Raw genomic sequence first — 25409 nt, forward strand, 5'->3', positions numbered from 1 at the left:
CCTGCACACACAACTCATGCAGACACACAGCCTTTTACAGTTTTGATCCTACTTACGCAAAAACTGTTTCTTCTTCTCCAGTGGGAATTCATGAAAGACCTCCCAAAACATTTTCACTGTGGGGTGAGATGCTGAAAATTCCCCTTTGTAAATAGCATTCTGTTAAAAAAAAAACCAGAAAGGCCTTCATGTAACCCTTTTCTGGATTTGTTTAAGAACCATTATAAACTACAGTGGCTTAAATCCCATTACCTCAGCTCCACTGGGTGCTGCACTTTGCGTGAAACAGATCCAGAAATCATGAAATCCCAAGGGCTGCCTGGTCATTACTCACAGTGAAGTGCAATGCGTGTCCACAGAGTCCTTACCTGCCCTAACCCCAGACTGGCATTCATACTCATTTTACAGATTTGGTGAGCTATTGTGAAAAGCCTCTCCCTCTAGGAAAGGAGTTAAGCAATCCAGAGAACACCTATGCTTGTACTAACACGTGTAAAGTAGGTGGTCAAAACCAGGGGCAGAGTCAACCTAGCAGCAAGAAGGCTTCCACGGTTTAATCAAGTAGATGCCATCCTTTCAGTGTTGTCACTCGTGGTGCCACAGATTCAAAACTAAGGTTGATGTGGCTATGGTTAATGTTGGCAGTGGTCAGGCATGGCTAGGTAACAGCCTGTTTAAAGCTACATTACAAATAGCTTCGTAATCTTTGTCATCTTCCAGAAAATCTGAACACCCTGGCCAAATTGATTTAATTATTCAAATAATCTAAATATATAAAACATGATATAATTATGACTATCACTTCTACCCCTACTACTAACACTAATAATAATAATCATAATAAATAATCACCTACAGCTCAAATAATAACAAAGGACCAACTGCAGTCATCCAGCAATTCTTCACAAAATCATAATTTCAAGTCCATTAGAGAAGTCCTCTTCAACAATTTAATTCAATTTTATTTGAAAGAATCAAATTAATGAGTGCCCACACTGACAAAGTCACATTTATTTTCAAGCTGTGATTTGTTGACTGACATACTTAAGTCAGCACCTTTTTGTTCTAATTGTTTGAGAATTATTGGCCAATGGCACAAGAATACGCTGAGCAGTTCCAACAACTCTTTTTCTGTCTTACTGTGGTTTGTAGAATGAGACCATCCACAGTCAGGTTCCATCCTAGCTTCTATCTAGGTTCATGAGGCTGTGCATTACCTTTACCGACTGCAAGAGGTAATTTGGTAACTTAATTAAGGAGATGTTTATACAAAAATTATTTAAAGAAAAATTGGAATAATGTTCTAATCACTGCAGTTTCTCAATAATCTCACTGTGAGGACTGATAATTTCATGTAGGCCTCAAACATACATAGAAAGGACAGGCTACAGGATAAATGCCCAGCATCATTATATCAGAGTCATTCAGTCCCGAGGGAGAGTTATCGATGCATGAGCAAGGAGGAATCATTGTTATGTAAGGAATGAACCATGTGCTAGATGTGAGTCACCAAGGTATTTCAGCTACACAAAAACTGATGTGGTACTGTATGGTCCCATCCCTAACCTTCTCCATCTCCTCCCATGCTAATGTTACACTGTGGAGGCAGAAAGCTCTTACCTCTATCTCCTTCCTGTGGAGACAGAAAGCTTTCACCTTTTCCATCTCCTCTTGTGCTAATGTTACACTGTGGAGACAGAATGCTCTCACCTTCTCCATCTCCTCCCAGTTATAGTTGTTATTGCCCACTACCATGGCCATTAGCTCCGAGGGCTGGAACAGGGACAGAATCTTCCCTCCGCACACTTTGAGGAACCCGCTGGAGAATGCCATGTACACCTCCTCCACAGAGTAATTGAACACATAGTTCAGGTAGGTGTCCACAAACTCCTGCCTGGAAAACACCCCACAGACATCAAATTACTTCCAGTCCTGCTCTGGGCATCATTACAGTAGCTACATTCCCAATTTTCAGTCAGGGATCATCTTCAATAGTACCTGTTACAAAAACAACCTCATATAACCCCAAAATCCCAGCTGAGAATGCATCCCCCTCAAAACATGGATTCTCTTTTTGGTTTACCTTTTAAGTGCCAAAAGGACTTGGAAAGTCCTGAATCTCTACTTTTGTCTGCTCCTAGCTGAAATGCATGAGGTAGTCTGTGAGGTAGTACCTTTTTAGTTATGTCTGACTTTAACACAGAGTGACCCTTATAGAAAGTGAACAGAATGGTTAGCATTAGTGTTTGTGCCTACAGCCTGTTGCAGTACACAGGTCAAGGAGAAAGTGTGTGTTGGCATGGCAATTCATGCATGATAGTTGGCCACCTGCCTGATTTCCTGACTGACAGTGATACTAACCAGCAGAAAAGAAAAACATGTGTCTGGTACCAGGAGTGCCGTGGCATTTCAACACCTCACAATGGAACATTCCCTTTCAGCAGAGAACACAGCCTTAGCTTTGGGAAGCATAACAATCCAACTACCAGCAAAAATAATAACTCGGCTCCCAGTAGGGGTAACAACATAACTCCAGGCAGGAATTCCAACACAGCTCTCAGCCTGCAGCAGGGACAACAACACAACCCCCCAGCCTGTAGCAAGGATAAGAACACAACTACCAGCAGGAATAATAACACAACTCCTAGCTCCTAGCAGGTATAACACAACAACTCCCAGCAGGAATAACAACACAACTCCCAACGTGCATCAGGGGTCATCTGCATCGGAGGCAAAGAAAGACACACATCTGCATAGGAGGCAAAGGTGCTACATAAGGTGGGCTTTACTGATTTCCAAACACCTTGGATACAAGGATGTTACAGCTATAGATGCAGAGAACAAATCACTTCCTAACCCTACAGTTGCGTTCCCTGTTCCCTGAACACAGCAATAAACACTCACTGTTTGGCAGAATCTATTGTTTATATTTGAGCTGCTGCCCTGTGGATTTGGAGCTGAAGCCAAAATGGGGAGTAAAAAATAAGTTAAGGATATGGGTGTGTATACTTCAGCTTTACACAATCTCATTTGCTCAAAAAGATTGTGGAAATTACAAACAGTTTGCTGTGTTGGGACGGGGGGGGGGTCTTATATACTGCTTTAATGTTTAATGAGATTCATCATTCTGTGGGCATGAAGATGACTTGATAGAGCGGTGAGGACACACCTGTTGTCCTTGTTCACTGTAATGTTCTCTCCATCAGGAACCAGCTCTTTCACCTCAGTCAGGCCATAGTACTCCCTTGTGATCTGCAGGGACAGTGTGACTTTTAGTAATACAACAATAACTTCTTTTGTGGGATCTCATAATCGTTTCAGAGTTGTATAGAGGTAACAGTAACTTATCTGGGTGGAAAAGTAGCTTCCTTCCAAAAGTAGGTAGGGTGTCTTGCCTTCAGTAAGCAGTGGGTGTGCTGTACTCAGTGTACTGAGTATATAGAGTACTGTACTCCTCGACTGAGTACTGTACTTAGTGCAGTGAATACTGTGCTAAGTGTATCGAATCCTGTATTGAGTGTACTGAGTGCTGTAGTGAGTACTGTATTGAGTGTACTGATTACCGTACTTAGTGCTGTACTGAGTCTTGTACTGAGTATACTGAGTGCTGTACTGAGTCTTGTATTGAGTGTACTGAATACTGCAATGAATGCACTGAGTCTTATACTGAATGCACGGAGTGCCGTACTGAGTCCTGTATTGAATGTACTGAGTCCTGTATCGAGTGTATTGAGTTCTTCACTTCCCTTCCCGTGTCTGCAGCTCCCCATTTGTAAAATCCCCAACACACCACTCCTCACTTACAGCAAAGTTCAGACAGAAGGTCTCCTCCACATCATCCCCCTGGTAATCCAGAAGCTGCTGTAGACTTCTGGAGATGGACAGACACCCAACAGGATTTACAAACATCACTTCCCTTTAAAACATTTCTCTCAAGAATGTGAGAGAGTCAACAGGAATGCATGTCAGCTGTATCATACTGTACATTATTGTATAGAGTACTGGGAGATCTTCAAAAGTGACTACAGCACATTTAAGTAGTGACACAACACTCCTTTTATTATTGTGATGGTTAGACTATATAGCTGGTGAGTTTCAGAGAAACCACTGCATTATCTATTTTAGGAGGTCTGACATAGCTATGGTCAACAATGAGGTCATATACAAAGCCTGTGTGTCAGTTAGACTCAAGGAGCTCCCTAAAAGCATCACCAGTCAGTTTAAACGCTTACTGCAAACTGTCATAGCTGACAGCAGTAAGAAATCATCAGCGCTACTGAGAGCTGCTCCAGCAATGCACCATGGGAGACAGAGCTGCAGCACACTGAAGGACAACCAGCTAAGCTTTCACATCCTACATACTATAACTTAGGAGCTGCCATTTTTTCCCCCCACTTTTTTCAACCCTTTCATTTTTCATTAATGGCAAGCGCAGTTCTCTCAGTAACAATAGCCTTCTTTGAAATTGCACACAGGAATCGCAAATTTGAGATCACTCTGATGGGAGAACTCATGGAGATACAGATGTTTGAGTAGGGACATAACATGAATAATGCAAAAATGTCTCTCTCATGGACAGTGGCAGTGCTTTGCTTTTCTATATATACAGCGCTGCTTGGAAGTATATGAACCCCTTGTGCAAGTATATATTTTTTAGTTTTTACCATGAAATATTTAAGAAGAACCAGTCTTTTTTTATCTGACATATCTGACAGGTTTATATTTACCAATTCCAAATATTGGTTTAGAGGAAATCATGTGTGTGATAGAAAAACAAAATTAAAAAGGAATTTGTGCAGGTGCGAAAATAAGTGAACCCCAAGCTGCAATGGTTAAATCAAGTAGGTAAGTAGAATTAGGGGGTAAATAATTGGGTACCAAATTAGCCAATCAAAGGAGAGATCTTTAAGAAAGAGTTTGGGTGGAACTCTGATAAATAGAGATAAGAAATCTGGAAGGTTTGGTGTTACCCATATAGGTGAAGGCAAACACACCATGCCAAGAGGGCAGTGAGAGCACATCTGTCTGGGCAAGGCTGTTAAATCATCTCAAAAAGATTTGAGCGCCATCAGTCCATTGTGAGGCAAATAATTTCCAACTGGAGTCCATTTAACATGACAGCAACTCGGCCTAGAAGTTGATGCCCTTCCAAAATATCCCAAAGAGCCACAAGGAAAATAATAAATCAGGGAAAAGCCAACCCAAACATAACATCTAGAGATTTGCAGACCTCCCTTGCATCATCTCAGGTAAATGTGCACGCTTCAACAATAAGAAGAACAGTGAATCAAAATGGCATTCATGGAAGGGTTGCCAGGAAGAAGCCTCTGCTGTCAAAAAAGAATCAAACTTCCCATCTTAAGATTGCAAGAGACTACCTGGACAAACCTGACAGTTTATGGAATTCCATTCTCTCGACAGATGAGCCCAAATGAGCCCCACTGGTCACAATCGAAATTGCTGCTTGGCAAACATCCAACACTGCCTACCATCAAAAGAACCTTATCCCAACACTCAAACATGGTGGTGGAAATGTCAAGATCTGGGGCTGCTTTTCCTCCTCTGGAGCTGGGTGACTCCACATCATTAAGGGAACCATGAATTCTCAGTTATACCAGGAGATTCCTGAACAGAACCTCATGCCATTAGTCAAGGAGCTAAAGCTGGGCCAAAAAAGGGTCTTCCAACAAGACAATAAACGAAAGCATTCAAGCAAATCTACCAAAGAATGGCTCAGGAGAAAGTGTTTTTTGTTTGTGTTTTGGATTGTCAAAGTCCTGACCTAAATACAATCTAAATGCTGTAGCAGGACCTGAGGCGGGCAGTTCATGCAAGACATTCTTCAAACCTCACTCATTTAATTTAAGAAGGCATGGGAAAAAATCCCTCAAAGCAGATGTCAGACACTGATTGGTGGCTTTAGGAGATGCTGGAAGTTATCACTGTTAATGGAGGTGCCACAAGCTATTGACTGAAGAGGTTCACATATTTTTTATTAAATCTGAGTTTTTGTTACATTTACCACTTTCATTAAATAAACAATCAAAGTGCATATACATATATTTTGTTTGTGTTCTTTATTTGGAATGTCTTTATTATGAATTGGGGTTTAGGTAAAGGGGTTTATTTTAATATGTTACATAAAATAATGACCATCCCTGTAGGATTCACAAACCTTCCAGCAGCACTGTATACAGAACACACCTTTGTACCAGCCATTTTAAGAGACAAATGAGTATGTAAGTTAAGTTAGTGAGGCATACAATACAATTCTCAGAGCCTTGATGCATTCCCTTGGTGTCTACCCCACAGCTTGTCATTATATATATTATAAATTATATATACAGAAAAGTTTTCTCTCACATAATGCATTGGGTAGGTAACACATATGATGCTACATGAGTAATTTTGGAACTGATTACTGCATCATTTCCATCTGGAAAATTGCAAGCAATTTGTTATTACAACCACAATTCATTTAAGAAACATTCATCCACTCAATTTTTATATGCCAAACAACATTTGTACAACACTGAAATAAAAGGGTATGATTTCTGAGGCTCTATGGTTTGGAATACACAGCAGTGTGTAGAGAGGGGACTGTAATGTTGAGGACAGAGGGTTTGGAATACACAGCAGTGTGTAGAGAGGGGACTGTACTGTTGAGGATGGAGGGTTTGGACTACACAGCAGTGTGTAGAGAGGGGACTGTACTGTGGAGGACGGAGGGTTTGGAATACACAGCAGTGTGTAGAGAGGGGACTGTACTGTTGAGGCAGGAGGGCTTGGAATACCAAATGGTGCACAGTACCTGCCCTCTGTTGGTGACAGCTCCTTTAGGTCCTCCAATGATGGGGACACATTCAGAAGCTTCTTGTACAAGACCAGGGGGAAATGCAGGTCCACCACCGTGGAGTTGTAAATGGCCAGACCACAGATTATTCCGATCAAATGGAACCAATTGTGCTCAACAAAACACTGGAGAAAAGAGAAATATAAACAGAGTAAGATCAGAGAATGTCTCTCAGGTTTCCCAGTTAAACAAGACTCATATTTTCCATGACAATGACATTTTAAGGATTAAGGATTTTCAACCATCACTGAAATTATTTAGACTGCTGCCAAAGTCATATTCATATGAAATTAGCTTACTTTGAAATTGAATTGTGGAGAAGAAATACTTCATACTACTAGACATACTACTTTAAAAAATATTTAAAAGTACTTTAAAATATTTAGTGTCTGCATGGATACACACTTGCAGATGCTCTTGGCAGCACATATCATCAGCAGTCACATTGTCAGTAGCAAGAAGCCAGAGAACTGGCTATTAGCATGTGAACAATATATTTTGATCATATTATCACAACCTTTTTCCAGATACTCGTTTCCTTTATGTTATGCTCAGTCTTTCTTGATCTTTTGCAGGAGTTGACTGCACCCAATTCCATAATATCACCCTGCATCAAGTAATTCCACCAGGAACTCACTTTCTTGGAAAATGTTTGACCAGATTACCCACTTACAAATACACCAGACAACTACACTGCATAAAGTTTTGATATTCAACACATTATTACTTTCACTGTAAGAAAGCTTAACTAGATTTGTGTGCATTTTGAAGAAAATGCAATGTGTAGTTGCCTGTTTGCATTATTGAGCATACGCGCTATTCACCCCCTCCCTCTGTGTCTGGCACTGTGAGTTCCCTGAGACAAAGGAGTGTGTACACAAGTGGAGGATGAACTCTAAAACCATTCATCACAGCACTGAACCAAAGACATTGTGAGAATCTGCACATTTTCCTCTATTTTGATGCAATTTATGCCTGTAGTCTCAGAAAAGAGGGAGAAATGGCATTTTCAAAAGTTTGTAACACAAGAATGCTGGCCTTTGGGCCAATCTTTTACAATGAGGGTAAAATCTGAGTGTTTTTTTATACTGTTAACACTATAAAACTAAATTTATAAAAGTACAAGCACACCAATGGTGAATAAACCGGTCAATTTGGCATTGGTTTGGTTTCTGTAGAGCGAATGGTTTAGGCTGCATTAAAGCTTGAAGAATAAATAATAATAATAATAAGGGGCATAATAATAAGAACAGTAGTTTGCTTTCCCACTCGGGCAACCACACTAATTAAACCACAGCTCAGACCTTAATGCTACTTACTTCACAAAACAGCTAGAAGCTCTCAGCATGGTAGAGTGAAAAATTAATTTTAAAAGAAATCAATAATTGATATTTCTGATACTGTAATAATACACAGAATTATTTCTAAACATCCTCCACTTCCAGTCATGTTCTTCTTTGGCTACTGAAGAAAAACTGTTACCTCACAGAGAACCATAGCAGGTAAGAATCTAGGGACATAAGTGACACACGATTGCTATTAACAGGATTTTGCATCAATCGCTTTGATGAACACAGATGATAAAATAAAAATGTAGCCTGCTAGATATATCTTTTCCAAAACAATGATTTCAGGCTTTTTTGTGCATTCTGCATCTTCTCATATCTCATTACAGCAAGCTCTGTTAGGCAGCTAACGTTTCTCTAGACTACTGACTAAAAGATTGCATTTATTTACTGAAATAAGGCATTTATTTTTGCAAACACATAAAACCAGTGTATTTATTGAGCAAAATAAGGTTTGAGTTGGGCTATTTAAAACCATAGACTTTTATGTATGATCGTCTTGTAAATACATTTTGCCACACTCGTAAGTGGCAAATGTAAGAGTTTCATAACACCTCACTAACATTAATCTAATGATAAGTTTTCCAGCTGAAGTTAGCTAGCTCCTAACAGGATGCAACTGTACACGATTAACCTAACCTAGCTAACTGGCTGACATTGCTTGCATTTAAGGCAACAGAGCTAGCCTTTCAGCCAGCTCAATATGATAGCTAGCAAGAGAGTAATCGGCAAAATAGCAAGCAATCTAACATTACTGCTGCCAGCTAGCTCATGTGAATAAAAACAAATAGTACATTTTGTTAAACAATCTACCATAGCAATAACATACTGTTGTAATTAAATAATTAACCTAATATTATTACAAAGATTGGAGTCATTTTACAGCAATGTCTTAATTGAAGTTATTTTTCTTTCAAAGCACTCATTTCTGTGCAATCCCATACATTTCCAAGCAAAATGTGTTGTTCCACACAGTACTCTTGTGTAAGTGAGCCATCTCTTCAACTGAAATGCTTTGAATTTCAAAAGAGGATGCCCCACTCCTTCTAGAATATCACCCAAAATTCAACATCATCAGGTCAACATCCACACTCGGCGGTGACATTTGATTAATCGACAGGTTGGTAACATCCCTACTACTAACTCACTTTATCAGAGAACCACAGCAAGTTGGAGTCTGTGCTAACTCACTTTACCAGAGAACCACAGCAGGTTGGAATCTGTACCTCTAGTTTACCTTCCTCTCTATCTATCCTATCTATCCCTACTTTATATATAAAAAAAACCCTATACACTATTTTAGCACTTAACTCAGTATCTTACTGGCCTCTTGTAATACTTCTCGATAACTACTCTTAGCATAGTGCTGCACTTATTTGGAAGTCGCTTTGGGAAGAACGTCTGCTAAATGAGATAATGTAAATGATGTAATGGAGTCTGTGCTAACTCACTTTATCAGAGAACCACAGCAGGTTGGATTCCATGTTGTGGGTGAACATTCCATACACTGGATCCATTAGCTCCTTCAGAAGCAGAAGGAAGAACTCCTTTGTCACGCCTCCTGCGTCCACTGCCTCTTCCCCATCAAATATTACCTGAGAACAAAACAGCACCACATTTACGTGAACCATAGAGGCTGTGCTGGTTCTTTTCATTCAAACTGACATTTGGTGTTAATAGAGCACAGTGCATTTCAGTAAATTAAATCACCTGCCAGCTATTACACCAAGCTACTGAGTCAACACACACTAGGCACATAATCGACAGACACAGCAGCTAATCTGAAAGCACATCCCTTAATGTTGTTCAATCCCTTAAGGGTGTTCAATGGCAGTGGTCAAGCATAACAGATGTGGGAAGCTGGTGAGAGCTGGTACTACTGGACTTCAGAAGAGGGACTCTGACCTTGAGTGGCTTCTTGAGGTCGATGTCGGAGTAGATGGTGAGCTCTCTCAGTGCGTCGCTCACTAAGTGGTTCCTGCGGACATGCAGAACCAGGAAAGGGTTCCGCGCCAGCAGTGGCTCCAAGGTCAGCAGCATGAACACGTTGTGCAGATTTGCCCCACTGACTGCCATCTTCAGTCATTACAACAACACAGTCAGGCAACAAACAACACAGTCATCACAGCAGCACAGCCAGGCAACAAACATCACAGTCATTACAACAACACAGTCAGGCAACAAACAACACAGTCATTACAACAGCACAGCCAGGCAACAAATAGTATAGTCAATAAAACAGCACAGCCAGGCAATAAACAGCACAGTTATTACCACAGCACAGGCAGGAAACAAATGGCATAGTCATTATAACAGCACAGTCATCACAATAGCACAGCTAGGCAACAAACAGCACAGTCACCGCAGCAGCACAGTCACGCAACAAACAGCACAGCCAGGCAACAAACAGCACAGACATTACAAGAGCACAGTCATCACAATAGCACAGCCAGGCAACAAACAACACAACCATTACAATAGCACAGCCAGGCAACAAACAGCACAGTCAGAAAACACTTTCCAAGTCACACACAGCTCCACCTCACATATTACACCTGCATCTGCAGCTCAGCATCGGTCTGTAGCATGGTGGTCTTGGCTTGTGCGTTTAGTATGAATGGATATGCACATAGGGTCACTGAGCTCTGGAAAACATGGATTCATTTTAGTTTCAGGATAATATAATCCATACCATATATGCAGCTTTTATCAGAATATAACATCATTTTGAATATCTTATACCTGAAGTGCTGGGGACCTCATTTTCTGAAAAAACAAAATGACAAAATAAATGACTTATTACACATTTAACAGCACATTTTCTGATTTTGGAATGAGACTGGCTCTGGTGCAAAGTTATGAATCACAACTGTCAAACAGGAAAAATATTCAGTGAGTGACTGAATAATTCAATTGACACAGACTGCAGTCATGACACACAGAGCTTCCTGTCTGTATCAGTTCTGTGCTAAAGACAAGGTTCTGCACTCATAATGATCAGCTCAGACCAGTCGCTTTGCATATCCACTGATTTTTAAATCATGTGGCTAAGCTGATAGTGAACACGTAAAATAAAGTTTAGTGGATCTGTGCAGTGATGGCTCTAGTCTCTTGCTACAGAACAAGCAGCCAGTTGGGCATACAAGACTATACATCCATCAGTCTCACCATCTGCACATACCCGGTGCCTCTCCAAAACAGAAGCAAAACCACTACAAAAAGGCCATAGTGAACCACACACATTACATGACTAGAGGGGTTTGGAGTATTAATCCACTTTACAGGATTGAAGAGAGAGGGAGTATTAAGCTCCCTTTACAGGACTTGACAGAGAGGGGGTATAATGCACTTTACATGACTGGAGAGGGAATCTTATTCTCCCTTTACAGGGCTGGGGAGAGAGGCAGTATTGTGGAACAGGAGACAAACAGAGCATTAATACAGGCCTGGGTGGGTTTGCTTAAGAGAGGATGATCTGGATACCTAGACTTGGCTCTTGGCAGCAGAAAATCTCACAAACACACTAAATTCCACAGAACAGCCAAGACCTAAAACCTGGCACACAGGTATGAAAAAGACTTACAATTTCAGCCTTGCTCAGGAACCACTTGAGGTAGTCTTCCTGGATGTCTACAAGGCTGGTGATATCAGGGATGTAAAACTGATTGTACTCCACATGCTGGGCTTTAAGATTGACCTAAAACATAAACACAGGAGTGTTACCTTCAAATATTACTGCTGTTTAGGGTATACATGTAAATGAAACAGCAAGTGTTAATTTCTTCTCAAACTTAGCAGAGAATGCTTCTAGACAAATGAATTCAGATTGTACCTTATGCAACTTCTCTAGGAGTTTCAACGTGGCATTGATGTAACTCTCCAGGAAAACAGGAATCAGAACAGCTTTGCCTCCCGTTAGGAGAAAAACCACAATGCTTTTATACATCTCCACTAGACGGGAGAAAACACTGCAATCCACCAAGGACCACCAGTTATCTAAAACAAAGGAGAACCACCTCAGTATCACCAAACCATTAGGCACATGGACTCTCTATTTTACACCAATGCTGTCACACATACTAGATTCTCATGGACTGACTGGTTAACACCGATGCTGTTACACATACTAAATGCTTATGGACAGGCTGCTTTACACCAATGCTGTTACACATACTAAATGGTCATGGACTGTCTGCTTTTCATCAATGTTGTTACAGAGGGCAGTGATATACATCAACAACTTAACCATTCGCTTTCTTACACACTAGTGTGAACTGAGTAGAGAAATCCCTTACTAGGTTGGTGAGTGCTGTGTTAAGGCATACTGCCAATAAATCAAGACATTCACCTGAATATGGCAGCATGCTAACATCTAAGAGCTTTCATCTTTTGTCAAATACCGAACGTAGGTCTCTGTTGGTACTGAAACAGTGTAATACTGATCGAATGGCCATACCGAGGACTTTACTGGGGTTGGTGTCTAGGCGCAGAATGGCCAAAGCCAGAGGAATGGTGAGTGAGATGTAATTCTTTGAGTCTTGCAGTGCAGGACATTCAGAGAGAATCAGATAGATCCTCATGGCCTCCACATCAGGAGGGGAGCAGGGCAGTTGAGGAATCAGGAGGCTCTCAAAGCTCTTAGTGGCCTGAAGGAGACAAGCACACATCACAACACACTGCATTACTGTATATTACATTACATTACTTCACAGCATCTTACATTTCATTAAGCAGCATATTACATTGCATCACATCGAATTACATTACAGCACAACACATCACATAATATTATAATATTTCACACCACATTAGAATTCATGGTAACATTTTGCAATCCAAGTACAGTTAGTGCACGAAGGAATTGTATTAAGGGGGGAAAGGTCCAGTACCTGTTCCAGCAGTCTGGAAAAGGCAGGCTTCATCAATGTCTCAAACAGAAGCCTGACAGACTTCAGGTCAATCCCCGGGACTTTGGGGTTGGTTTTGAAGTGTCCATCATCACTGGGGAGGAAACATATCACTTTACTAGATGCACTTTATACTCAAGCCTTGCAAGTCGCTCTGAATAAGAATGTCAGCTAAATGACACTAATGGATGTTACTGAAATATTGGGAGCATGGGGAGAGGAAGAGCAGCTGAAAAACACTGCAAGTGTGGCTAGGTTTAAACTGTGCATCTGCCTCATTAGAGGCCTCACTGAGAGTTTAAACCCTCTATCTGCCTCATTAGAGGTCTCACTGAGAATTTAAACCCTCCATCTGCCTCAACAGAGGCCTCACTGAAAGTTTAAACCCTCTATCTGCCTCATTAGAGGTCTCACTGAGAAGTTAAACCCTCCTCTCTGAGAATTTAAACCCTCTATCTGCCTCATTAGAGGTCTCACTGAGAGTTTAAACCATGTATCTGCCGCGGTCTCACTGAGAGGTTAAATGGCATAACTGCCCCATTAGAGGCCCAACCCTACGGTCACATGGATGACACAGGAGAGAGACAAAGTGACCGGCTGCCATTCATTTTCAATGAGAGCTGGCCATTTACAGCGACAAGAGACAAGTGGCCGTTGCAAAGCCAACTAGGTGGGGCTAAAATAGACTAGAGGTCTATTTTATGCAAATACTGAGCTATGTGACATGACTACCAATGGGAGTGAAGGCAGCGTGACACACGTTGACACACAAATGATCCAACATTTTGGTTCCAGTCAAACATGGAGGAGAAGCTTATCATGGCAGTGTCGGGTTTCCCCATACTCTACAATTTGTCTCTTGATACGTACAGAGAAATAAATGTAAAAAATGGTGCATGGAGAAGGGTGTCCGAAATTGTGGAGATACCTGGTATACATATATCATATACATGTGCACTGCAGTCAGAGCTTTTTAGCTTTAACTTTAATACAGTGCACAACCACTACCTAGCTACCTAACTAGCTGGCTGAACTGAACAGCAACACTTAGTCAATGCAATTCAAGAGAAACATGGTTCTTCATGTTCGTTTGCTAGGTAGCTAGCTAGCTAGTTGTTCATATTAGGCTAGCAAGACAGAGGGGACGTATTTTAAGGTAGCAATTGTGTCTAGCCTACTTGTTTAGTTCTGTAACCTAGTAACCACAAGGCAGGGACGCCCATAGGCGACAAGTGATAAGGGTTTGTCTCCCTCCTGTGTCGTCTATGTGACCATAGCTTAACTAAGAGTTTAAAGACACTGTGACTCTTCCCTACCAGTATGGGAGGACGAGCATGAGAACAGAGAAGTCACAGTGCTGACCTTTGGTCCAGGAAACTTGCATTCCAACAGGCGGTCGAAGAGAACAGCAGGATTATGTCACTGAGAATGAAACAGAGAATGTTAAATGGGAGTCTGGATATATCAGAATTAACACCATCCTGGAACACTGATTTTGGTTATTCATGATAAATAATGTGGGAATAAGGTTTATCCACATAAAAAGGATATAAATTAAGAAAGAATGATTGAATTACTGAGCACATCTCAATGGCACAAAGAGGGAATAATGTATTTGAATACTTACTTAGTTGTGCTGGAGTCTGTACTCTCTAGAAGTCTTACTCTCCAGGTATCTAAATTTTCCTGATTGATTACAGAGATGCTTTTTGTATGATTGATGACACGAAAGTCTTCTGGGGCTACAGAGCTCTGCAGAGAGAACCAATGAAGGGAGAAATGATCAGAAATAAAATCTATAGTCTACAATCTACAAATACTCCTGACTCTGTAGTCATTAAAAGACTACCCAGGATTGTGTTTAGGTTGACAATTATTCCACACCACAAGTCAACAGCATCACCAAGTGACAAAACATCATAGTGTGTTTCAGGATCGCAAACAATTCAGGGGAACAATCAGACCATTTATCCTAAAGGTCCTGACCAATCAGAGCAGTTTGGGGTTAACCCAATCAAACATGCATCAAATCCCATCCTGAGATTAAAGGGACAGGTGAGGTCACGGATTTAAATGCTCTGAAGTAATTTAGAGAGTGCATGGGGAAACCAAAGTAAGAACGACTCATGTAAATCACACACTGTACCACAGGAGGCATGTTACAAAGATGAGAGAAATAGCCCTGGTGCCCTGAATGGAAAAACACAGCCTTTTGCTGTAGCTGATATTTGTAGTTAATTTTATTTTATCATCCTCATTACAGTATATGGTATTAAATGCTGAGGCTGTCTGCATGTGATGCAGTCAGTGATGGTGGGTCACCGTGGATTTACATATGCGTGCATGTACTAATATCTACACATGTACATGTGTGCAGATATAAGTATCTATATAATCGGCATACATATATAGGTATATATAATACTGTTGTTATAATGTAATTGTTTTCAATGAAACAGGGGAAGTACTTTCAAAATAAGTAAATAAACAATGAACAAGAAATAAGTCAGTTACCTCCTCACTGCAGTACAATAGGAAGTTATGGTCTCCTCCACAATGAATCTTGCTAATGGTACATTTTTCTGAGTAAACAACAAGAAAAGGGGACTGTTAGTAAATATTTATTTACAGTAGTGCATGCAACCCACCTGAAAACCAAAAGCAGGCAATTCACAATGCCTGGAGGCACTTCACATCACTATCTGCAAGTACAGATCACAACTTGCAAATGAATGTCCAAATTTGGAACTGTAAAATCCATGTTAACGCTGTTTCTTTGCTCACAGCACTATGTCAGATCACTATTTACGAACTCTCTCCCTTCTTCCCATCAGTCACTAAAAACTGAGATGTGTGCCCCAAATTCATACCCGTTACAGACTGGACTACACAGCCGGATTCAGAGCTCAGAGTGATTAGGCATACGTCCAAACAAAATAAATTACTACAATCCTTTACATGAAATTTAAAAAAAAGCTGCCTCATCAATATTTCAGGAATTATCTGGCTTGGACTGGCAGAATGAAAAAGTTAAGTGCACAGAGAAACTCTAAATGTTTTTAAAGGTTAAAGTGCATATACAGACAGCAGGTTCACTGTGCCTAAGGCTGGGCGATATAGCTGTCGTGATATATCGAATAGCTACTTTTAGCGCAATAACAGCTATCCCCGGTATTTGGCGTTAGGTTTCTTCCCGTATTTTTTTCCTTTAGTCATACCTGATGCGGGAGCAAAGTTCAGTGAAATGCTTCCAGGGCAGTGGCGGCGGGTGAGCTGGAAACAGGGGAAGCCTGAACACTACCTTTAAATTAGTCATTACTTTCAACCTGTTCCCCTTTATCCTCTTTAACAATAAAACAAATAATTTACAGAATAATCTATACCAATCGCATAATTAGAATAAATGATTATGCTCACTGTGACGGAGTGCCGTCACTACGGTTGAGTATGCCCTCTGACTGCCATACCAACGAGCCTGGCTCTTTGGCGTCGCGGTCAAAGTCGCATGGTTGGTACCCCGTAGACCCGGGCTCGAGGCCGTGTGGGGTGACTGCTCTTGCCCTTCGCTACAAATGGTGTCAGCAGTGGGATGGCTTGCTGAGAGGCCATTGGAAGCGTGCTCAGTGTGTGAGCCGTATGAGAAACCCCCAGGTTAGGTTGACCCCGGTGTGAGGGACCCCAGAGATGGGTGAAGCACTAGTGAGTGGGGCACCCTGGGATGGGAGAAGTACGGCAGGGGAATGCGTGAGGGACGCCATGGTGCGTGGAGTGACTGCTCTCACCCTTCGCTACACTCACAAAACACTGCAGATTGTCTAAAATTTGTGTGAGAATAAACTTTTAGGTTAGGTTGAGTACAATGAACAATAACGTTTAGAACACAGACCTCACAAAAGCTGGGATGTGTCACGAGCATTTAACATAATTTAAATCGATAAATGCCATCCTTGTTAATTAATCTCACGTTGTAGCTTTCGCAAGCACACAAACTACAGACAATCTGCGGTGTTTCGCGAGCATAATCATTTATTCTACTTACGCGGTGTTGATTATTCTGTGAATTATTTGTTTTATTGTTACTCAAGGAGGATAAAGGGGAACAGGCTGAAAGTAATGATAGATTTAAAGGTAGTGTTCGGGCTTTCCCTGTTTCCAGCTCACCTGCCGCCACTGTTCCGGGGCAGCAAAATATCACTTGTATCTATAGGTTGGTTAATTTACCTATTAGCTTTGAAAAGCACATAGCATATGTTTTCACTCTTTATCTTTGTAGCCATGTGTTTCTATCTACCGCATGGAAGCAGCATTGTGCTGTTGCAGCAATATCAACATTGAATAGATACGACTGGCGGTTTTCCCCCCAGAAGCATTTCACATGGCCTCGGAGAACTGGAGGTGTGCTCCCGCATCAGGTATGACCAGGCTTGGGGAGTAACGGAATACATGGAATGGCGTTACGTAATTAGGATACACAAAAAGGTAACTGTATTCCGTTACAGTTACAGAAAAAAAAGACGTAATCAGATTACCGATACATTTAGTAAAAATGGGGATTATTAGCAGGATTACAATTTTAAAATACATTTAAAAATAAAGAACGATATACTACCATGCACATGCGCAAACATTACAACACTTCACGAGTCTCACAACACTACTCTGGTCTCAAGTGAAACCATAGCCAATTTTACAGCTGCCAATTCATTATCATGGCCTCTTGTGAAAAAAAATGCTCTCACTGGGTGGAAATTTCGCCATTATTTTGTCTTTAAAGCAGAAAAGGGGAACAACATCACAGTTCAGTGCAAGTTATGCCTTCCAGCTGTGAAAATGCTGTCATTATCCAAGGAGTCGACATCTAATTTAAAGGAACATTTACAGGTAAGACCAACCGCTAACATTAGCTACACAGAAATCCAGTTAGCTAAAGTTAACGTTAGTTAACTAGCTAACCTGTCACTACTACTACTACTACTACCACTACTACTACTACTAAAAAATATTTTGGGACTGTAGGTAGTGATGCTGGTGATGGTATGGCCCCAGAGCGGAATAAGCTTAACTAACGTTAAGTTGCAAACGGTACTTAAGATCAGAAGTCAATATCTTGGCTTGCAGTACGAATGTTAAAATTAACTATTTGTTCCGAAGAGACATGATTGAAGCTGTATTGGTTTGATAGCTAGTAAAGTGCGTGAAAGCCAAATTAGCTAGCTAGCTAGCTAGCTACTTGCACATTCAACTGAAAAGTACAAATACCACCTTACAAAGACAAATCTATCTAGCTAGCTACAATAGGCCTACAAACATAACAATAGATGTAACCAGCTAGCTACCATCACATTCCGCTGACAAATACAAATATCACCTTGCAAACATAGCTAGCTACAATAAAAAACAACATAGAAAGCTAGATAGCTTGCTAGCTAATTTGGCTTTCATGCACTTTGCTCAACTGTCATATTCCTAATAGCTATCTAGCTGGCTATCAAACTAATACAGCCTCATCACGTCTCTTCCGACCAAATAGTTAATATTACCACAGATACTGCAAGAAACCTGTTCTGACAACTTTACTACTGTTAGCTAGCTAGCTAGCTACCAACATATTTGGTATCGAGGCAATCCAAAAGTAACAGAAAGTAATCAAGTTACGTTACTTTAATATTGTGATACTTGGATTAGGTTACTAACTACATTTTTTAACAGGTAATTAGTAATTGTACCGGAATACATTTTTAAAGTAACCCTCCCAACCATGGGTATGACTAAAGGGAAAAGAATATGGGAAGAAACCTAACGCCACATACCGGGGATAGTTATTATTGTGCTAAAAATAGCTATTCATTATATCGCAACAGCTATATTGCCTAACCCTAACTGTGCCCGTACAAAGCAGAAACAAACCCTTTCAAACTGTGAAGTTCCAAACAAAGACATTACATTTCTGCATCTCAAAAATATATGTACTGATTTCTATGCACCAATAGTAGTTTGGGCACCACTGTTATTCCACAAGGACAGCTTTCATAGAACTGAGCCAAAATGAGCTCTAGGAGTATATAAGCTCAATTCAAACCACAGAAGATGATGTGTCCAAACATGTTCATGGAGAGCAATTTTAAGAATGCAAATGTTCCCTGTGTGATGTGCTGTCAGCTGAACTACTCTAACAGCCAAGCCTCCTGGAGAGCTACCTGAATCTGTGTGTTTTTGCATAGATTTGCAGTGTGCTGTCACAAGCATTCATAAGAGCACACACTCAAAGATCCATAGGAGGGAATAGCATAGTACTACAGTTTACATCTCATTAGCTATGGAAATATAGTAAGAGAGTGTACTGAGAATCCAGGTTGTATATGCCGTCATTTTGCTTTCAGGAGGGTTGCGGAGAACCAAACACAACAGGCACAATGAGGACAATGAGTGCAGAGGTGCCAGAGCTACAGGAGGAGCAGCGTCTGTCACCGGCACAGAGCTGACCACGTTATGTTTTTCTGAAGCAGTCACCGTGTGTGTGCGGTTGCTCTCTGTGGGACACAGGCTGAGGGCTCTGTGCGTTTTCTCTGGTTCCTGTGCCCAACTGTCCCTTGCTGTTGCAGCCAAATGCATAGACCATCCCAGAGGAGGGCACGAAGGCCAGGGTGTGATGACTGTGAAGACACAAACAGGAGTGTTTCAGATCAAAGCAATCTTCACATAGTCGCTGGAAGGACAAAGCAGCCCCTGACAGGAATGTCTGAAATGACTTATTGTGACTTAGACATGCTGCATGAGAATAAATATTTTCATTTAATAGAAGGACTTTTTGGGAGTATTTCTGCTTTATCAGTTATTCCTTTCAGTATATTTGTAATTTTTATTCAAAACCATTATGAACAGACACCTAAGTAACCTTTCTGATTAATTAGAGGTTTGCTCATATGTATAAGCCAGAGCATCAAGTGACATGCAGCATGTGGCTTTCTCCAGCTCATGTGACAGGAGGGTGGCAGTACCTGCCGCAGGCAACCTGGGACACCTCACTTCCCATAAGCTCCAGCACACGCCGTGGCAGGGCCTCATTATTGGTGGAGTCATGCCCAAGCTGTCCTTGGGATCCGTCCCCAAACGTGAACAGACCCCCATCCTACCAAGACAAGACAGCTTCACAGCTATACCCCCCACATCTCATACTCAAGCAATGTACTACAATGACAGTCACAACATATTTCACAACAAACACCCCCCCCCCCCCCCCCCCCGCTGCCAATCTCATATCTCACACTCCAACCATCTTTCCTATTGCCCCTCCTGATCTGGACAGACAAACATAGACATCTTCACAGCCACAAACTTCTTTGGAATTCTGGTAAGAGGTTACCAGAATTATCAAAAATTCCCCAGAATTCCTTCTCAGGAAGAGGTTACCAGAATTCCCAAGAAGGTGATTATAGTGGTGTGGCCACAGCTTGGAGCAGACTAGTGAGACTGTGATCAGAGCATATGAATGCCAGGTATCATACTCAGGTGATGCCTGTGTTTGTTTCATCTGCTGGTTTCATTAATATCTATCTCTACAGATGGTGGAAGTATCAGAATTAAATACGTAAACTGCTCTAGATAAGAGTGCCTGCTATACAAAAAAATTCCACACAAAATCTGCCTTTCAGGTAATAAAAAATTGATGATTCAATTATCACAGCACTGCTGGATGGACTGTAACAAAGTGCTGATAATCTTTTGGACTGTTTGAGAGAATGGTTGAGTTGTCAGCAAGCCCATTGAACAAACTGAGTGCTGAGCACATTTGGAATGAAGCCACATTAATCAGCAATAGCAGCATGCGCTGGATAGTATTTTTATGACATAGGTTAAGCCAAACTCATCAAAATAGTACTTTTACAACTTCATAACTAAAATGTTATTAAATATAACTAGTCTTGGGCTATGACAAAATTAAAATGTGAGTCTGTTGCATTTGGATTGGCTCAAATCAAGTAAGGTTAGGGTTGGCAAAAAATAATAACTGTTGCGAAGCCCATGTGGAATGTAGTTGCATTTCGGTCGTTCTGCCGGTTGGCGGTCCTTGCAACCTATGCAGCTGTCGCGTGAACGTGCCTAAACCCGAATGAGGAAGGGCCAGAGAGACTGCGTAAACTTTAGCAGTAACAGCGTATAGTAACAGTATAGCGGGGATGCTAGTTTCTTTTCGTACGGTCGTATTTCTTTTCCTGCTACGGTTTGTGTGAGTGCATCCTAAATGTAAGTACTGCAACGTTTATGTTTGGGACCAGTTATGGACAATGTTATGTGAAGGAATGTAGTCTTAATATGTCTGTATAGTTCGTGCTGAGCGTTAGCTGCCTAGTATATGTAAATCTTTCGTTCCAACCGTAAAACTTATCACTCAGTTTAATATAACTTAGTGGGCTGTTGCACTGCCCGGCTCACAGAACACCTGTTAAGAATGTTGATTATTCATTGATAGTTGATCATGTATGTTCGATGTAGCCAATTACTAGTGAATTGTATTTAACTGTCTCTACTACCTCTGGCTATAATATGTAGCTCCAGTTGATGTAGAATAACCCAAATTTCGCTTGTACATGCCAAGTTAATTATGTGGTTACTCGTTAAATAAGTAGTATTTTTTATTGTACAGTTATCTGTTAAATATGCAAATGGAACTACTTTACTTATATACTTTTGTACTTTAATGTATAATATGAATCATTTATATATGTAACTGCAATAAGAGACTTATGTTTGTTTTTGTATTTGTATTTGCAGAACCACACACACCCCACCTGATTAAAAGCAGTTCTGGATATTGTTGTCTGTGTTCTTGCTGGACACACCTGCAGCGATTCCGCCCTGCCTGAACTAGCTCCATTGCTCATTCCAAAATAATCCATTACAATTTGGTCCTTCGAGCCGGATTCGGGATTACTGCATTGTATGCATGATGTCCAGAACTACAGAGGGAGAAGAACTATGCCCAGTCGTCCGGGCCCGACGTCAGACACGCATCCCGGCATACCTCGATGACTACAGCCTCACTCTACCTGGTGCTTCCAGACGTCCTCTCTCACCTCCCACATCCTGCTCCACCCGGCAGGACAGCCGCAGAGGCCAAGAGGAGCCACTCCCAGGCGCAGCATGCCTGACCCCTCGTAGCGCTCCCCTTAGTCAGGCCTTCACCAGTCCTCGTGAGCAGACAGAGCGGGAGCAGTGGAACACTATGTTTCCAGAGATCAGACGGGAGAATGACGATTTGCGCTGCAAAGTGAGTGAGTTGCCTGATATGGTGATGTCGTTTCAGGGAATGATGCAAGAGAACGAAAATCTGTGTCATGAATTGAAACAGCTGCGGAGAGCACTTTCCATGGTGCCACAGCCTTCACAGCCCTCACCACCTCCGATACCATTACCCCGTACTCGTGTACCACAGCACAGTGATGAACATCCACAGACGAGTATGCCAGTGCCTTCACCCCGGACAAAGTTCAGTTTCCACCATTCCCAAGATGAGGGAGTAGATGCTATTGAGCCACTGAAGGAGCGTTTTACACGAGTGGAGATATTGCCAGCTCATTCGGGCCATCCAGCATCCTCCCGAAGAGCAGCAGATGTCTGGTGGACACCCGCCCCATTGGAGCACACCTCCATCATCCCGTTGGTGCACACCTTCTCCGCGCTGATGCACCCCTCCCCGTCGACAGCATACACCCTCCCCAGGCAGAGTGTATTACTCTGAAGAACGCGGCTGGCCCACAAGGCCATCACCACCCCCGCTACAGCGGTATGACCACCGCGTGCCTGCCCGTAATGTGTCTCTTCGTCAGCGCACCCCCTCCCCAGCTGCTCAGGAGAAAACCTACCGAGGACCCAAGCCAAGCATTCCAGATTTCACTCACCCTGACCCAAGAGAGTTTGCACGGCTGAAGGTTGCACTGGAGAACCTCCTGCCAGATGATGCAACTGAGCGCTTTAAATTCCAAATCCTGACTGACCACTTAAGGTTGGAGGAGGCGTTGTTGATTGCTGACTCCTACAGCAATTCCAGACACCCATTCAGGGACACGATGCATGCTTTAACTAAGCAGTACGGGCAACCCCACCAGCTAGCTTTGCAACGTATTGCAGAACTGATGGATGGGCATGATATCCGTAGTGGGGATATAAAGGCCTTCCGTCTGTACGCACTCCAAGTATGCTCGCTAGTGAGTATCAGCTAGGGAACGAAGGTGGTGTAGAGCTAGAATGTGGCTCTCATGTGGTTCGGCTGGTAGGGAAGCTGCAACATGACCTCAGAGCGAGCTTCAAAAGATTCATCCATCCCCTTCAGGTTCCCATTCCCAATCTCTTGCACCTTGCTGAGTGGTTAGAATATGAACTTCACGTCCAAGAAGATTGGTCTCGCTTTACCAGTGTTTCTGGAAAAGATGGCCTCAAGAAACGTGATCAGCGTAAGGACCAGAAGTCAATAAAAACTACCACTCTTCTCCTTGGGACTGACAAACCCCAAAACACCTCTGACAAAGTGACTACAGTGACTTTGGAACATGATAAAGGCAAGGGGAAAAGAAAGGCTTATTGTCCCTACTGCAATAATAACGATGACTACCTAAATCGCTGTGACCAAATCAAGCTGCTCACTAAAGAACAGAAAGACAGTTGGATCAAAACCAACAAGAGATGCTGGCGCTGTGGCCGTACTCACTTCGCTGCAAACTGCAACCTGAAACCTGCCTGCAAGACATGCAGCAGGAGACACCTAGACATCCTACATGATGTCAATGAGAAAATCTCCAATGACTGCGATAGTCAAGTCAGTACAACCAGTGAAACCCTTTACATCGACCAACCAACAGGTGGTAGCCGTGTGTTACTGAAGGTCAGTAAGGTCCTACTGCGCAATGGTAACCGCTGCATGGAGACTTATGCTCTCTTAGACGATGGCTCTGAATGTACAATCCTGCTTCATGCTGCGGCCCAGCAGCTCGGCCTAACAGGGAAGCCAGAGGATTTGGCTCTCAGGACAGTACGGCATGATGTTCAGATCCTACATGGGGCTAATGTCTCATTCAGTTTGTCTCCAGCTACCCATCCAACAACAGTCTACAAGATCCATGGTGCATTTACGGCCGAACCTTTGGGCCTTGCTGAGCACACCCACCCAATCACAGCTCTGCAAAGTAAATACAAGCACTTACAAGGCCTACCCCTGCTACAACTCACAAAGGTGCAACCAGTTCTTCTCACTGGGTCAGACTACCCTCAGCTGATAACCCCCGTAGAACCAGTGAGACTAGGCCCCCCAGGAGGGCCAGCCGCAATCAAAACCCGCCTCGGCTGGACATTACAAGGACCAGCACACATGCTGCGGCATAGTCTCACTCAGCAGTGTCTTTTCACGTCGATGACATCCCCCTCTGCAGATCTTTTCCGACATGTTGAACGGCTTTGGCAGCTAGATGTACTCCCGTATCGGAACGATAAGGTAGTTGTCCGATCACGCCAAGATCAAGACACCATTAACCTGCTTGAGGAAAAGACTGTTAGAATTGATGTGCATGGAGTGGAACGTTATGCCACCCCCCTTCTCCGATCCAAAAATATGCCTACCTTGCTCGCACCAAGGGAAGCAGTCCTACCACTCCTCAGAGGTACAGAGAAGAAACTGGCAAAGGACCCTGATAAAGCTGCTGCGTACAAGGCAGAGATGGTCAAATTGGAACAAGCTGAGTACGTAATGCAAGTGGACCCTACCATTGCTGATCAGGCATCTGAGGCGAGGTATATCCCACATCATCTGGTACATCATAACGGTAAGAATAGAGTAGTTTTTAACTGCTCCTTCCCCTACCAAGGTGAGACTCTCAATGACCACTTGCTGCCTGGTCCCACATTAGGTGCTTCATTATTAGCTGTTTTGCTGCGCTTTAGAGAGCACTCTGTCGCAATCAGCAGTGACATACGTGGCATGTTCCACCAAGTCTGGTTACTGCCAGAAGATTGCCCCCTTCTCCGCTTCCTTTGGCGGGATATGCAACGGGAAAGGTCTCCGACAGTGTATGAGTGGCATGTCCTCCCGTTTGGTACAACATGTAGCCCATGTTGTGCTACCTTAGCTCTGCAAAGGCACGTTAGAGACCACAGTCAGCCGGAGGAGGATGTGCGCACCTGCATAGAGAAAAGTTTCTATGTGGACAATTGCCTACATAGTGCTAGCTGTGCTGAAAAGGCTAAAGACTTGGAGTAAAAGCTGAGGGGCTTGCTGTTAGCGGGAGGATTTGAGCTGCGGCAGTGGGCGAGCAA

General features: G+C 42.4%; 1 protein-coding gene across 3 annotated transcripts in view; it reads right to left on the reverse strand.

Annotated features, from left to right (window-relative positions):
- herc3 (HECT and RLD domain containing E3 ubiquitin protein ligase 3) overlaps nucleotides 1-25409 on the reverse strand; it is a 56144-nt gene that overhangs the window by 2242 nt on the left and 28493 nt on the right. The window contains exons 7-24 of one of the 3 annotated variants that reach the window (XM_036517151.1): nucleotides 20105-20235; nucleotides 19617-19759; nucleotides 15621-15688; nucleotides 14734-14858; nucleotides 14469-14528; nucleotides 13089-13200; nucleotides 12656-12845; nucleotides 12032-12195; nucleotides 11783-11896; nucleotides 10942-10965; nucleotides 10755-10844; nucleotides 10105-10275; nucleotides 9651-9794; nucleotides 6812-6978; nucleotides 3805-3871; nucleotides 3170-3252; nucleotides 1711-1894; nucleotides 57-159 (exon numbers count right to left, since the gene is read on the reverse strand). In XM_036517151.1, the coding sequence (XP_036373044.1) occupies nucleotides 57-159; nucleotides 1711-1894; nucleotides 3170-3252; nucleotides 3805-3871; nucleotides 6812-6978; nucleotides 9651-9794; nucleotides 10105-10275; nucleotides 10755-10844; nucleotides 10942-10965; nucleotides 11783-11896; nucleotides 12032-12195; nucleotides 12656-12845; nucleotides 13089-13200; nucleotides 14469-14528; nucleotides 14734-14858; nucleotides 15621-15688; nucleotides 19617-19759; nucleotides 20105-20235 (2140 nt within the window). Of the gene's footprint in view, nucleotides 1-56; nucleotides 160-1710; nucleotides 1895-3169; nucleotides 3253-3804; nucleotides 3872-6811; nucleotides 6979-9650; nucleotides 9795-10104; nucleotides 10276-10740; nucleotides 10845-10941; nucleotides 10966-11782; nucleotides 11897-12031; nucleotides 12196-12655; nucleotides 12846-13088; nucleotides 13201-14468; nucleotides 14529-14733; nucleotides 14859-15620; nucleotides 15689-19616; nucleotides 19760-20104; nucleotides 20236-25409 lie in introns of those variants that run through there. The other 2 variants (XM_036517154.1, XM_036517153.1) reach the window with 2 other exon arrangements.

The sequence above is a fragment of the Megalops cyprinoides genome, chromosome 22 (assembly GCF_013368585.1).
Source record: "Megalops cyprinoides isolate fMegCyp1 chromosome 22, fMegCyp1.pri, whole genome shotgun sequence".
NCBI lineage: Eukaryota > Metazoa > Chordata > Actinopteri > Elopiformes > Megalopidae > Megalops > Megalops cyprinoides.